Source organism: Myotis nattereri, assembly GCF_964212035.1.
Source record: "Myotis nattereri genome assembly, chromosome: 8".
NCBI lineage: Eukaryota > Metazoa > Chordata > Mammalia > Chiroptera > Vespertilionidae > Myotis > Myotis nattereri.
In genome coordinates, this window is record NC_138083.1 from 42,490,303 (window position 1) to 42,504,785 (window position 14,483).

A 14,483-nucleotide genomic window follows, 5' to 3' on the forward strand; every position below is an offset into this window, starting at 1 on the left:
AGCATGGGGCGTGCTGGAAACAGCATCTCAGGCCTCCGCCAGCCCTGCCAGGCCAGAACCTGCACTGTCCCAAGCTCACAGGTGACTCGCAGGCACTTCCAACCTGACAAGCATCGATCTCGCTGCTCAGAGGCGACCTCGCCATTCTTCCCGATATGATCAGGGAGTCGTTGAAACCATCTTAAAAAACGGCCGACTATCTGCAAAGGCTACATACTCTGGGATTCCAACTATCTAACAGTCTGGCTTTAGGGGGAGGGATGAGTAGGAGGAGCCTAGGGAATGATTTTTAGGGCAGTGAAAACATTCTGTATGATACTGTGACAGTCAACATATGTCATTATATGTGTCAAAACTCAGAGAGCGTGCAGCACAGCGACCCCTAATGTAAACTATGGACTTTGATTCATCAAAAGACACAGATGCAAGTGCTCTGTGCTCCAGTAAACTTCTTAGCAAATTACTAAGTGACTAATCCTAGGGGAATGTGGAATTGGGCGCTAATTCTATAGATCGAATTTCTGCGCTCATATATGCATCTCACACTTTTCGTTTAAATATGAATTTAATGAAACAGAACAATATAACTGGATGTGTGAATAATGCTGGGAAATGGCCTCATGTTTCAAAAAGCCACCTCCAGCCAGAACAGCATATGCGACACGAGTGCGACCACTTGGCCTTATAAAGGCATTCACGCTTTCTGTTTAAATAGCAGCTGGGAGTGTCTAGAAATCTCGAGGTCAGGAATGGGAGTGGGGAGGATTTGGGCTGTGGACAGACCCTGCTCAGCACCAAGTCCCAGACAATACAACCACGGGCAAATACACAAATCGACATGAACTCGAGGTTGGTAAAAATGCTACAGGTACATACAAAGGTGGACCGTCCTTAATAGATTCAGTTTCTGTAAGTCTGGTCACAAACCCGGCTCCAAAATCATGTCAGAGAAGACAGCAGGTGCCGGCTTCAGAAGCAGCTGGGAACAAGGGTGGTCACGGCCCCTCTGCAGGCTCCGTGCTCTCTCCTGGGTGCTCCCAGGTCCCCCCGGCGCCCAGGCGCGGCTTCAGTCCCCACGCGATGCTAGGTCTTCTTGTCTGCCGGGGCCCCGGACGCCGTCTTCTTCGCTGTGGTGGAGTTCGACTGACTTTTGCCCTTCGTGGCGCTTGGCTTCTTCTGTTTCTGGTGGTTGTTCTGAAGCGATTTCAGCCCCAGCATTTTACAATACTTGTTACACTGGTGCAGCGCTTTGAACTGATCGATGAAGGCCATGGAACAATTGCCTTTAAATCCTTTGTACCTGTGAGTTTGGGTGGGAGGAAACATAATTTTTGAAAACTGACACTTCACCAGTTTTAAAAGAGTCTTTAAAGGAGAAAACTCAGAGAGCGTGCAGCACAGCGACCCCTAATGTAAACTATGGACTTTGATTCATCAAAAGATGAATCATGGAGATATATTTACTCCTACTTTAGGCACGGATGGCCAAATGGTTGACACAAGTATTGTTGGAGAAAACAAGCCCCGTGGAATTAAGTAAAGGCAACGTGCCGTTGGTTGAGGCCTGTGATAAATGCGAGTTGTCTTCTTAAGCTCACGTGCGTGTCCGTGGGGCCCTCCTGACCCTCTCCACGCCAACGTGGCTCTCCAGCCCCTTCCCTGCGTGCACTTCTCACCTTCCCTGCACACACTGTGCTCTCTCCCCGGCACTACTTCATGCCCCAAATGCCTGTCCAGGGAAGGTTTTCCAATAAAGGCCTAGGGAACAAACGCATGGATACCAGCCCCAGCCTCAGAGCGACCGCCCTTTGGCCCAGGGGGCTCCAGCCACATTTCTCAACTTCTTTTTCTTGGTCTAATTTTGGGCTCTCAACCTGGCATTGCATGCAATATTGGACTCCCCTCCCCTCCCTATCTCAGGTGTGTGTTTGTCAGTGTCTACAGAATTAAGAGTTTTTTCCTTTCTCAGTTGGGTCCCCGTCTCAGCCTGGCTTCTGTTTTGACCTCCGTCCTCTCACACTCACCGCCATTGTCATGGCCTAGGAAGAAAACAGGGCAGCGTCCTTTGTGTTTCTAGATCAAGTAACCTGGAGCTCCCTTACGCCAAGCTCTGGTGTAACACTGAGCAGCGGGATAGACACGTTCCTGCCTGTGGCCCACCTGTCACCCGCAGGATCGGAGGAGACCACAGGTGTGAAGTATCCTGACAGCTCTCCAGCATGATCCCCCCTGAGGACACTCGCCATTTGTTCTTGTTGGATGGACATAACGGCTTGAATAGTGTTCCCTCCAAAAGGCATGTCATTCCCAGAACCTCAGAATGTGGTCTTATTTGGAAATAGAGACATTGCAAGTGTAATTAAGATGAGGTCATACTAGAGAAGAGGGGGTCCTTAATCCCACACTGCTGGTGGCTACGAAAGAGGAGGAGGAGAGAGAGATATGCGGGCAGAAGGCCTCCTGACGAAGGAGGCAGCGATTGGAGCGATGCGTCCACAAGCCAAGGACACCCGGGAGTGGCAGCAACGTCCGGAAACCGGGAAAAGGCTTGGAGCGCAGTCTCCCTCACAACCTCCAGAAGGAACCAGCCCTGCTCACACGTGGCCGACGCCTCGATTCTGGACTTCTGACCCCCAGAGCGGTCAGGTGATACATTTCCGTTGTTGTAAGCCCCCAGCTTGTGGGCATTTGTTAGGGCAACCCTAAGAATCTAATGCAATGGAACAAGCAACCTTGCACTTGAGAACTTTTTCACACATTTCCATTTTTAAGAAACATTCACTCTGTGGGATTTGACTAACTGGATCTCTTTGTCCTTAACCTCAATTCAGCGTAATTTTCTAGCCCCTTACTTGATGTTAATCTACACGTCCTCATTCTGGAGGTGGAACAATAAATCTATTCCACTGAGCATCACCCAGTGGAATCTTTTCTTAAATAGCTGTTCTGTTGGACGGGGGAGGGGCTCTTGTTAAAGGCGGGTTTGCATTGGGCAGGTCTGGGGCGGGGTCTGAGCTTCTGCCTGCTTAAGGGGGTCTGATGCCACTGGGAGCAGAAGGAAGCAGACCACAGTGTGAATGACCTCAGACCATCCCCATCTGAACTGGGAACATCTTTATACTGAAATTGGGGCAGAGGTATGTCTTTTCTTCTTGCAATGTGTGTTACACAACATCGTAAAATCGCACTGTAACGTTCACTTGGGGGGAGCTAGAAAGCAATTTCCACAGTCCCCTCCCCCTTCCCTCACTCGACACAGATTTCTTCAATACAGGCACGCCTCGCTTTACTGCGCTTCACAGGTGCTGCGTTTTTTGCAAATTAAGGCAAGACCTTCCACCAGCAGAAAGGTGGTGACTGGCTGGATGGCGGTGGTCTGGCTCCAGGCCCACAGCATCGCCGAGGTAAGCCTGGACTCCCCACGGGCTGAAACTGTGCGAGGCCGATTTCTTGCTTAAAAACCACCCCCTCTTTCTTTCCTCTCGTCTTGATAATGGATGAGCCTTTCAGACTCGGACAAAAATCGCCAGTTGACAGCGTGGCTGGCTTCTCTCTTGGCTTATCACGTGCAATTCAGTTTCTAAACACACCTGGAGGGGGCGGTGGGCGGGGAGGGACAGAGAAAAGCTGCAGGAACTTCCAGCTCTGGTTGTGCTCCAGAAATCAAAGTTCTTGTCTGGCTTCATAAAGGGCTTGTTTAAAGAAAACTAGGTGATGCCAGGAAAACCCACATTTGCATAACCCTTGGAGATGCAAGCCAGAAGCTATCGATCACCCACGTTTTCATTTGATATCCTTTCTAAAGAAATTTTTAATTTATAGGGAATGGCTACAAGGACATGGAATTGAAATAAACCCCTCGTGCAGTGTGCGTGTGTGTGCATGTGCATGCGTGTGCACGCATGTGAGGTGTGTGTAAGATAAAGCCTGGGCTTGACTGAACGTGGAAGTTTATTTTAATCTTTCCTCCTCTGCATGGCTTGCAGGACTAGAGCTGGCCACATTGATGCCAGTAGAGCCTGCCTTCTCGAGGCCACTGTCCTCAGCATGCGTCTGCCTTGGTATTTGGTCTTTATCACCTCATGTTTGGCCCTCCGTGGGGAACAAGCCATTTGTGGGCCGTCAGGGTTCGCCGAATTTGGTTTCCACGCATCCTTCCGCCTCATCACCTCGTAGTCCTCTCTTCCAAAGGTAGACAGGCGCGATGCTGGCTGGGGCCACACTGCAGGGCGTCCTTTGTGGCTCTTCAGACCCGTCCTGTTTTCGTCCAGTGCCTACTGACTGGGAAGAAGGGCACATCTCTTTGTTTTACTTCCATCAGCAGCATGAAATGGCCGTTTGGAGCCAAAAGAGGGCAAAAGTGTTGGCTCTGCTGCCCTCTGGTGGTTGAATCGCAGTCTCGCACTCTCTCCAGAAACCGCAGCTGGCTGGGGAGGGGCGTGTGCTGGCAGGACCCACTGTGACTGGTGCAGGTCGCTCCCTGCAGGAGTCGGTTTGCGCTGGTTTGGGTTTGGCTCGGTTAAAATTCCAAATCCTCAGTGACAGAATTAGGCATTTTCCCTTCTCCCCTTCAGCGAGCTTTAAATAGCTGCGCAATTTCAAACCAGAAATCTGTTCAATAGTATCTTGTTGGGTCTGCCTAGAAAATGGATTCTTAGATGGCGAAACAATCCTATTTGTCAAACTTTGCAACTTGACGTGTTGTACTCAACATTGCCGTAAGATTATGGGTACTGAGGTACCGGCGATGCGTATGCAGACATATTCATACTGCTGGCTCCCAGGAGAAATATGACATACTTCTGTTTAAGGGTCAAGCTACCAGGTAAAGGTGCATTAAAATGAATGTCATAACAGTTCCCTATTTTATTTTATGAGATGATAAGTAACTGTTTACCTTCAAAATAGTACACACCCTCTAACGTCAGAGAACAAGATGGGTGGCATTGACGGAAGTGTCAGCAGCCATGGGGATTGAGACACAGGGGATCTTTTCTTTAAATGACCCAATGGCTCTACTTCCTGCAAAAAGGTCCTGACTGCTGCTGGCCAAAAGAGGGCAGGCCCTACATTTAAGAGCATATTTTTATTTTTAAATAACTCAGAATATTTATTATTATTATTATTATTATTACTATTATTACTATTATAATTAAAGTAAGTCAGATTTGCCTCCTGATTGCTTCTCCCGCCCATGCCTCGTGATCTTCCTAATGCAGTTAAAAAACCTTATGTCCTGCCGCCTCCAGGGAGCACTGCTTCTCAGGACTGCACCCATGCCCCAGGCAACTCTCCCTTCTGGTGCGGGTGCGCAGAGCATGGGAGGGTGTTTGCTAAGAATTAAGAGAATGTGCTTCATCGATGCCGTGTCATCTGTCTTCTCTCCTGCTCTCTCCCCCCATCTCCATGGCGTCCCCCCAGACCTCTCTCTCTGTCTGCCTGTCTGTAAGCTGCCTTTGAAGCTGAGCCTTCCCCAAGCCTCCGCGTTCGTTGTTTGAGCTCCACTTGGCAGCTGTGGCTTCCCCTGGAGAGTTTCTTCAATTGAATCTTGCCTTGGAACGTGGAGGATCGGCCCTTTTCCTCAGGCACCTGACCTCCTGCAGGGCCTGCCTGTGGGCAGGCTGCCCCCTCCTCCGGCACCCCCTGCTCCTCACGTGGGAAGTAAGAAGGTTGGACGTGGTGGTTGGTTTCATCCCAGAGCAGAGGGCTTCCCAGGGGCTTCCAAGGAGATCTCCCAGCCACCCCTTTTACTACCATTGGAGGTTCCCCTTCTATCCGTGTTTTAAACTGGGCTTCTAAGGTGTGTTTCTTTGGGGGGAAACTGTGACTTAAAAGGAAAAGTTAAAGGAAACAATAAACAATAAAGCTCTCAGACTCTTCAGAATGCCCTTCCCTCCCACTCCTGCCCCTGCCCACGCCTTGGGAGGGAAGGCGGTAACACTTTACAGACAGCATTTTGCACTGGGCTCCAGCCATCAGTTCTTAATCTAATGGGTCTTGGGCAGCTGTCCCAGGCCGGACAAGTCACATTATAGCTGAGAACAAAACCAAGGGATTGGATTTCTTTTTAAATTAGGAGAAAAAGATGACCAGGGTTCCCAGAAGCTATTGAGATGCTTTTAAAAGATGTCTTAATCATGCTCTTCAGCTGTTTTTTTTTGTTGTTGTTGTTGTTTTTTTTTGAAGCTTCTTGGGCAAGTTTCTGCTTTGTTTTGGTAGAGAGTTGTTCTAAATAATAGTATGAAGTTCAACTACTCTGGTGTCATTGGCGGGGAGGCATGGCGGGGAAGGGAAACCGATGCTGATCAAGTACGCACTGAGCGTCGGGGACAAGATGTGGATCACGGTGGGAATCCTCGAGGCAGCCCCCTGGGTCACGGTTCTGTAGATCGGTGACTGCAAGACTGCAAGTCATGTGCCCACATCCATGCTGTTGCAAATGGTAAGAGTTCCTTCTTTTTTACAGTGGCATAGTATTCCTTTGTGTGGATGTACCACAGCTTTTAATCCACTCATCTGCTGATGGGCATTTAGGCTGTTTCCAAATCTTAATTATTATAAATTGTGCTGCTATGAACATAGGGGTGCATATGTCCTTTCTAATTGGCATTTCTGTTTTCTTGGGATGTATTTCGAGAAGTGGGATCACTGGGTCAAATGGCAGTTTCATTTTTAATTTTTTGAGGAAACTCCAAACTGTTTTCTACAGTGGCTGTACCAGTCTGCATTCCCATCAGCAGTGCATGAGGGTTCCTTTTTCTCCTTGCCAGCACTTGTTTGTTGGTTTGTTGATGATAGTCATTCTGACAGGTGTGAGATGGTACCTCATTGTCGTTTTGATTTTATCTTTTGGATGATTAGTGACTTTGAGCATGTTTTCATATGTTTCTTGGCCTTCTGTATGTCCTCTTTTGAAAAGTGTCCATTTAAGTGCTTTGCCCATTTTCTGATTGGGTTGTTTATCTTCCTTTTGTTAAGTTATATGAGTTCACTGTAAATTTTGGAGATTAAACCCTTATCGAAGATAACATTGGCAAATATGTTCTCCCATGCAGTGGGCTTTCTTGTTGTTTTGTTGATGGTTTCTTTTGCTGTGCAGAAGCTTTTTATTTTGATGTAGTCCCATTTGTTTATTTTCTCCTTAATTTCCATTGTCCTAGGAGCTGTATCAGTAAAGATATTGCTACAACATGTCTGATATTTTGCTGCCTATGGATTCTTCTAAGATTTTTATGGTTTCCCATTTTACGTTTAAGTCCCTTATCCATTTTGAGTTTATTTTTGTGTATGGTGTAAGTTAGTGGTCTAGTTTCTTTTTTTGCATGCATTGGCCTAATTTTCCCAACACCATTTACTGAAGAGACTGTCTTGACTCCATTGTATGCTCTTGTCTCCTTTGTCAAATATTAATTGAGCATAATGTCTTGTGTTGATTTCTGGGTTCTCTGTTTTGTTCCATTGGTCTATATGTCTGTTCTTGTGCCAGTACCAAGTAGTTTTGAGAACAGCGGCTTTGTAATACAGCTTGATATCTGGTATTGTGATCCTTCCAACTTTGTTCTTCTTTCTCAGGATTGCTCCAGCTGTTTGGGGTCTTTCTTTTTCCATATGAATTTTTGGAGAGTTTGTTCTAGGTCTTTGAAATATGCCATTGGTATTTTAATGGGGATTGCATTGAATCTATAGATTGCTTTGGGTATATGGACATTTTAATGATGTTGATTCTACCAATCCATGAACACAATATATTCTTCCATTTGTTTATGAATTCCTCTATCTCTTTTTTCAGTGTCCTATAGTTTTCTGAGTACATGTTTTTTACTTCCTTAGTTGTTTATTCCTAGGTATCTAATTTTTTTGTTGTTGCAATGATAAATGGGATTGTTTGTTTTAGTTTCTCTTTCTGTGAGTTCATTATCGGTGTATAAAAAAAGCCATAGATTTCTGGGTGTTAATTTTGTATCCTGCTACATTGCTGAATTCATTTATTAAGTCTAGTAGTTTTTTGATGGAGGCTTTAGGGTTTTCTATGTACAATATCATGTCATCTGCGAATAATGACAGTTTTATGTCTTCTTTTCCAATATGGATGCCTTTTATTTCTTCTTCTTGTCTGATTGCTATGGCTACCACTTCTAGTACTATGTCAAACAGAAGTGGTAAAAGTGGGCATTCCTGTCTTGTTCCTGTTCTTAGGGAAATGGTTTTAGTTTTTGCCCATTGAGTATGATGTTGGCTGTAGATATGTCATATAAGGCTTTTATTATGTTGAGGTATCACCATTGCTGTTTTTATCTCTCTCCCTCTCCCTTCCACTCTGAAATCAATAAAAATATATTTAAAAAAAAATAAATAAAAAATAAAACCAAATCAGACCCTCTGTGTGGTCAGTGAGAACCTATGGCTCAGACTTACTGATCTGGAGGTTAAAAGAAAGAGTGGTCCCCTGTCCACTTTCCCCCCAAACCCCTCTACTTTTCTTCATCCTTCATTAAGGTTGGAAATTAGTTTATCTGCGAAAGCATTGCTGATGCCCAGGAGCTGAAATGCCAGGGAGCTCAAGCGGAGAAGTCGTTACCAGCTTGGGAGAGAAAGCTCTATTCACCATAGGGTGTTATTGTCTATTTCTGATGCTTGGACATCTGGAGCCTCACTGGCCCTGGAGAGACTGCCCCTCCCTGTGGCTGGCCAATTCCTAGAGAGAATAAATGACTGGCCTTCTAGAATGCCTTTCATATGCAAACTAATCAATCCAAGCCCACCTCCTCCTCTATTGGGGTTTCACAGGCAGGGCCACTGTCTCCCCCAGGGCAGGTACCAGACAACTAGGGACAGCCCCACACCCCAGAGCTCACTGAGAATGTTCAAACTAGACAGCTGTAAGCCGCTCCTCGACTCCTTCCCACAGAAACCACAATAAGAGGTCTTGCCCACATTTTCCCCTGACTCCTGCCCCTTGACTGAGGCTGGTGTTTCGCCTCTGTACCTCCTCCCCGCCCCCCCCCGCCCCCCCCCCCCCCCCCCCGCCCGGTGGCATGGCCTGCCCCCTTCTCTGGGGACCTATGAGTAATGGAGCTGTGAGTAATAACTGCCTTTTCAATGGCAATCGTCTCCTGATCATACCTGAACAGTAATAACACTTACATTTTAAAACAGAAGCCATCCCTTCTGAAAGTCGTTTGCCCTCTACTTCCTCCTCCTTACAAATGGTCTTAGTTCCTGGGAACATCAGCAGTGGCCCAGGCAACAGCAGCTCCAACCCAGAACTCTTTTTTCACCAAGAACCACAAAGAGTCTGCCTTCTCGGTCATGGCCAAGGCAGCGAGCAGGCACAGTTTGCCAGAGATACCCCAGAGAACGGTGGCAGTGCCATCTGGGCACACTCCATGCAAGCAAAGGAAACCAAAAACATCGACAGCAAGCCAGGCAACCAGTCACAGCCCTTCCAGAGCCATATTCTCCTGTCACCATCACCAGGGGGCTGCCTGAAGGGCACTTGGGGGGAAATACATAAAAATATGCAAAATAAATACTGCCTGTGGTAGAATGCAGTATGTATATATTTCTACTTATGCTTCGAATAGTGAAGATAGTAAATGTAGAAAATGGAACATCATAGTGAAAAGGAATCCCAGGACTGCTGGCATTGCCCCAGGGCATTCCTTTGCAGAATTCTCATTTCTTTCAAAGATAGGACCCAGCTGTGTTTCCCTGGGAGGACACAGTCCATTCATGTTTTATGTAAGTGAAGAAATGAATTGAATTCGTCCCAAGAACATTTGTCACCACAGTCAGGACAAGAAATCTGCTTTGCCCACCTCGGTGGAACTGTCTGCACAGGAGGTGTTTGGAAGCCCAGAGTTTGGGATGGATAAGATGCACTCGATTTTTTTTTCTACTCACCCTTTAGCCAATGTTGCTATGCCAACGTCGGTTAACTTCATTCCTACACCTACAGGAAGGGCGAGCAAAGACAGAATTGGTATTACCCGGGCTGCTCTGAAAGGACAGGGAGGGAGTGACAGCCCTTTCCTGCATAAACACACACCGCCCCGGTCCCATCAGCAGGGGCCTCTCAGACATGCATCCAGCTGCATGTGACCGAGATCGGAAGGCAGGCCTCTGACGCAGCAGTTTCGGGGAGCCTGGTTCTCTAGGGCGGTGGCTAGGGGCACCTGTTCCAGCTCAGTGGACCTCTGCTTCAATCTCACCACTGCAGCCTAGCGACGAGCCTCTGATGGCAGCGCTACCCCTCCAGTCTGGCCCGACCAGTCTGGCCCGAGCCTGGTCCTGTGTGAGCCAGGCTGGGATGGTGTCTCCTCCACCACCAGCAGGCGACTGCTCACGGAGGAGGCTGGCAGCACAGATGCCGATCTGTGCTGTGGACAAAGGAACCTGCATCCTGCCAAAGCCAACCCTGAGGTTCGAGCTGATGGCAAACTTGTCAGCCCTGCCTTTCTGCAGGGCACCGGTGAGCTGACTTTGACACAGCACTTGGGGTGAGTCAGTGAGTGTTTTAAAAGCCCCTTTCACAGTTGACAATGAATCCATCTTGTTCTTTGAAAGCTGCTAACAACTAGAACGTATGTATAAATACTTCACATAGCTTTTATTACAGGATCTATTCTTTAAAAAAAAAGACACCAAACTGCAAAAGCCCTTTTCAGACACCTTTTTGTGTGGAACGTTGTAGTGAAAAATCACAGCTCTGAGTTGCACAGAGTCCAATTTTAAAAGCCATGTGGCCCTGGCCAGGTAGCTCAGTTGATTGCAGCGTTGTCCTGATAGGCCAGTGATGGCGAACCTATGTCATGCGTGTCAGAGGTGACACGTGAACTCATTTTTTTGGTTGATATTTCTGTGTTAAATGGCATTTAAATATATAAAATAAATATCAATAATATAAATCTTTGTTTTACTATGGTTGCAAATATCAAAAAATTTCTATATGTGACACGGCACCAGAGTTAAGTTAGGGTTTTACAAAATGCTGTCACGCCGAGCTCAAAAGGTTCGCCATTACTGTGATAGGCCAAGGTTGCAGGTTCGATCCCCCATCAGGGCACATACAAGAAACAACCAGTGAGTGCATAAAGAAGTGGAACGACAAATTAACCTTTCTCTCTCTCTCTCTCCCTCTCTCTCTCTAAAATTCAATAAATAAAATTTTTAAAGTCATTTGGCAGAAGGTCCTTGAACTTAAGAATTGCCTTTTCTTGCTTCTCACAGTTACTGTCACTTACAGTTTAGAAAAATATAATATGATTTTGGAAATCTCTCTCTCTCGTTTTAATACTTTGCCAGCAATTCGATCAAGGTTATGAAGGCCTCTGCAGGATAATTAAATTCTAGCATGCAGCTCTTAAACTGTGCTGGGGATAATAGTCATCTGCAGTTTGTCTCTGACGGAAGGAAAGGAGTCAGCAGCAATGCGAGTTCGTCCTCCAGAAGTTGAGTTCTTGGGCCTTGCGGGTGGCAGCTCCGTAGGGGCCCTAGGGGCCTCCCACTGTGCATATCCTGGGGCCAGATCCCAGACTCCACGTTCATGCCTCAATCCCATCAACAAGCAAATGCAAACTGGGCGGGGTTAGCTTTTAAGAGTCTCAGAAGGTAATGGTTGAGTTCGGGTTTGTTTGTTTATTTTGTGCTAATTCCAGTGCCTCAGTACATTTATAAAATATGGATACTGTTTAGAGAATGGGCTATCTTGTGCCATAAAGATGATGGCAATAAAAAAATAAAACTGTTCCTACCAGCAGCAGAGGGTAAATAAACGCCGTAGAAGCACCCCATTAAACCGCACACCTCATTTACCGGGAGAGGTGATAGCCACTAGGGCTGTCTACTGGCGCCTGGAAACGAAACAAGCTGTGCATGAAGCGCCGGGGTGTTGCTCTTCAGTAGAAGAACTGTATCTACTGCGAAATGAACTCTGAAGGAGAAGGGAGGGGGGCATCAATGATGGCACAGCAGCGACTAATGAGGATAGATGCTGTCTGCTGAGGCCGCATCTGTGAGTGTGTGGCTGGGAAGCCTCTGCAAGGCAGCGGGGATGGCTGCCTTCAATCTGCAGGTCAGCCCCATCTGCAAGACTGTAAGGTTGTACTTCCCAGTGTCCCTCAGGGCAGCCTTTGACACTTAGAAATCTCTTGCCAATTTGCAAATTTGTGAGTACTAACCCCAAGTGCAAAGAACTTGGGGTCTGGAGTCAGGAATTATGAGTTCAAGTCTTGGACCTCCCTGGTTATTAGCTGAGGGACAGCAGGCAATGAAATCACTGCCTCTGGGCCTCTTGTTTTCTCATCTGTAAAATGGGGATTACACGATCTTCTTTGCAGAGTTATTTCAAAGATTAAACAAAAATAATAGGAGAGAATGAGTGCATAAAAAACTAGTGGCATCCAAGGAAGGTCTGTAGTCTGTTACTCAGGTTGTGCCAATGTCAATCTCCTGGTTTCGATCCGCACCACAGTCATGTACGATGTTCGCCCTGGGCAAAGCTGGATGAAGGGTACATGGGACCTCTCTGGACATTTTTGCAATTTCTTGTGTCTATGGTTATTCCAAAAAAAATTTTTAAAAAGAAGGAAACACTTGCTTCACTAAGTGTTTTGCTCTCATTTAATCTTCACGGCAGCCCCATGTGAAAAGGACTGAGGCACAGAGGGGTGAGCAGTTTGCCCAAGGCGGACAGCCAGCAAGTGGAGGAGCAGGGGCAGGACCCAGGGGCAGCCTTGCTTTCCACCACCAGGATACAGACCTCAGGATCCTGTACAGAACCATGTCTGACATCGAGTGGGCATGCAATTATAGTTGGGATTTTTCTTAGCACGATTATTGGGAAAGCAAAGAAGAAATAGGAAACCCCTGTGGCAGGGCTCGGTGCCCACCCACTGCCCTCACACTAACCGCTTCCACGCACTGGCCCACCTCCGGTGCCACCACCAGCATTGCTTTGCCTGAGAACTTCCTCTGATCACAGGACCCTGCTTTGCTCATCGTGGCTTGCCCATGTGTGGGTGCAGCCTTCCGCTGGTAACTACAGGGGGTCACTCCCTGGGTGTGATGATTCTGACATGCGTGTTCTGCACAGGCTCCCAGAGTTCCCCCTGGGAGACGTGAATTTCAGGTGATCACCGTGGTAACTGCTTGCGTTCCCTTTCCCTGTCACACTTCACTTTCCTACCCGTGTATACCAGGATCCGCTCCTGGATAATTGCAGTAAAGGTTCAATCCTCATCCAACTCCTATGGGGTAAATTCTAAGCCCTTGGCATGTCCTGCCTGGTACTTTGGGCCGTGTGGTATCACTTGATCTCTGGAGAGGCTAGCGACTAAGGTCAATTTCATAGGCAGTCAGCCATGCCTACTCGATGGACCCCCAATAAAACCTTTGAGCACCAAGGCTCATGTGAACGTCCCTGGTTGGCACCATGGCTGGAGAAGTGAGCTCCGGCACATGGCTCCGCCAGGATAGGACAGCTGGGAGCTGCAGCCTGCCGGCCCATGCACCTCTTCCCTTTGCTGATCCGAGTCTGTGTCCTCTGGCTGTAATATACCGTAACCATGAGTATAACGGCTTTTCTGAGTTCTGTGGGTCCTTCCAGCAAATTAATGAATCTGACAATGGTCTCGGGGATCCCCAAACTGCCACTTGTCTCGGGGCTGCTTCTGTGGGAATCCAAAATATCACATCCCCACTTCATACCACAAATGCATTCCCAAAAATGTGTGTAGAAATGGAAGACATGCTGTAGCTTCATCGGGGGAGCTTGAAACCTAAAGTAACTATGAGAGACCCTTTCACCTAGTAAGAATGAATGATTACATCTGAATTTAACTTTTGGCACATCCGGATTTGCACATATACTTCTCAACCTGTGCCTGTTGAGGATAGAACAATAAAGGCTGGAGAAGCGAGCACCGGCACATGGTTCCACCAGGATAGGACAGCTGGGAGCTGCTGCCAATTGTTGGTTGCCTGTTGTAATGGGGAGGCATTATCGGCATGAATTATTAAAATGTGCTGTCTGACTCCATTTGGCTGGTCACTTCAGGCTCCTTTGTCCCACCTTGTTTCTGAGGAGATGTTAGTAACACCTTCTGCTGCTGAAGGGGCTAAAAGGCACCCAGCACACCTGTCCTTCTCCTTCCCTCCCCATCCCCAGCAGCACCCAGACCCACCACACCCCTGGGCCCGGATCATGCTGCTTCCTCACCCTGCATGTCAGTGACCAGGAGGCAGCCACCTGTTTTCTGGTACACCCAGTGCTGGAAGGTGCAGCACTTCTGACCCGCCTCTGAGTCTCTCCTCAGGAAGTTGATTTCCTTCCCATCCCTGATGGAATACTTCACAAATTCTCCAATCAGCTCCTCCTCCACTGTTGCATATGGGATGTTGTTCTCAGGCCGATGGATGAGAAAAATAGGAATGATCCTGGAAAGGATGAGAACATGGGCACACAGAATAAATGCCTGGGTTCC

At 47.4% G+C, this 14,483-nt stretch overlaps 1 protein-coding gene across 1 annotated transcript in view; it reads right to left on the reverse strand.

Annotated features, from left to right (window-relative positions):
• Positions 1-550: 550 nt before the first annotated feature.
• Positions 551-14,483, reverse strand: part of ALPK2 (alpha kinase 2) — an 83,324-nt gene continuing 69,391 nt past the window's right edge. Inside the window, exons 10-12 of the mRNA XM_081098004.1 lie at positions 14,219-14,436; positions 9,904-9,952; positions 551-1,300 (exon numbers count right to left, since the gene is read on the reverse strand). Coding sequence (XP_080954130.1) covers positions 1,084-1,300; positions 9,904-9,952; positions 14,219-14,436 — 484 coding nt within the window. The 3' untranslated portion in view covers positions 551-1,083. The remainder of the gene's footprint in view (positions 1,301-9,903; positions 9,953-14,218; positions 14,437-14,483) is intronic.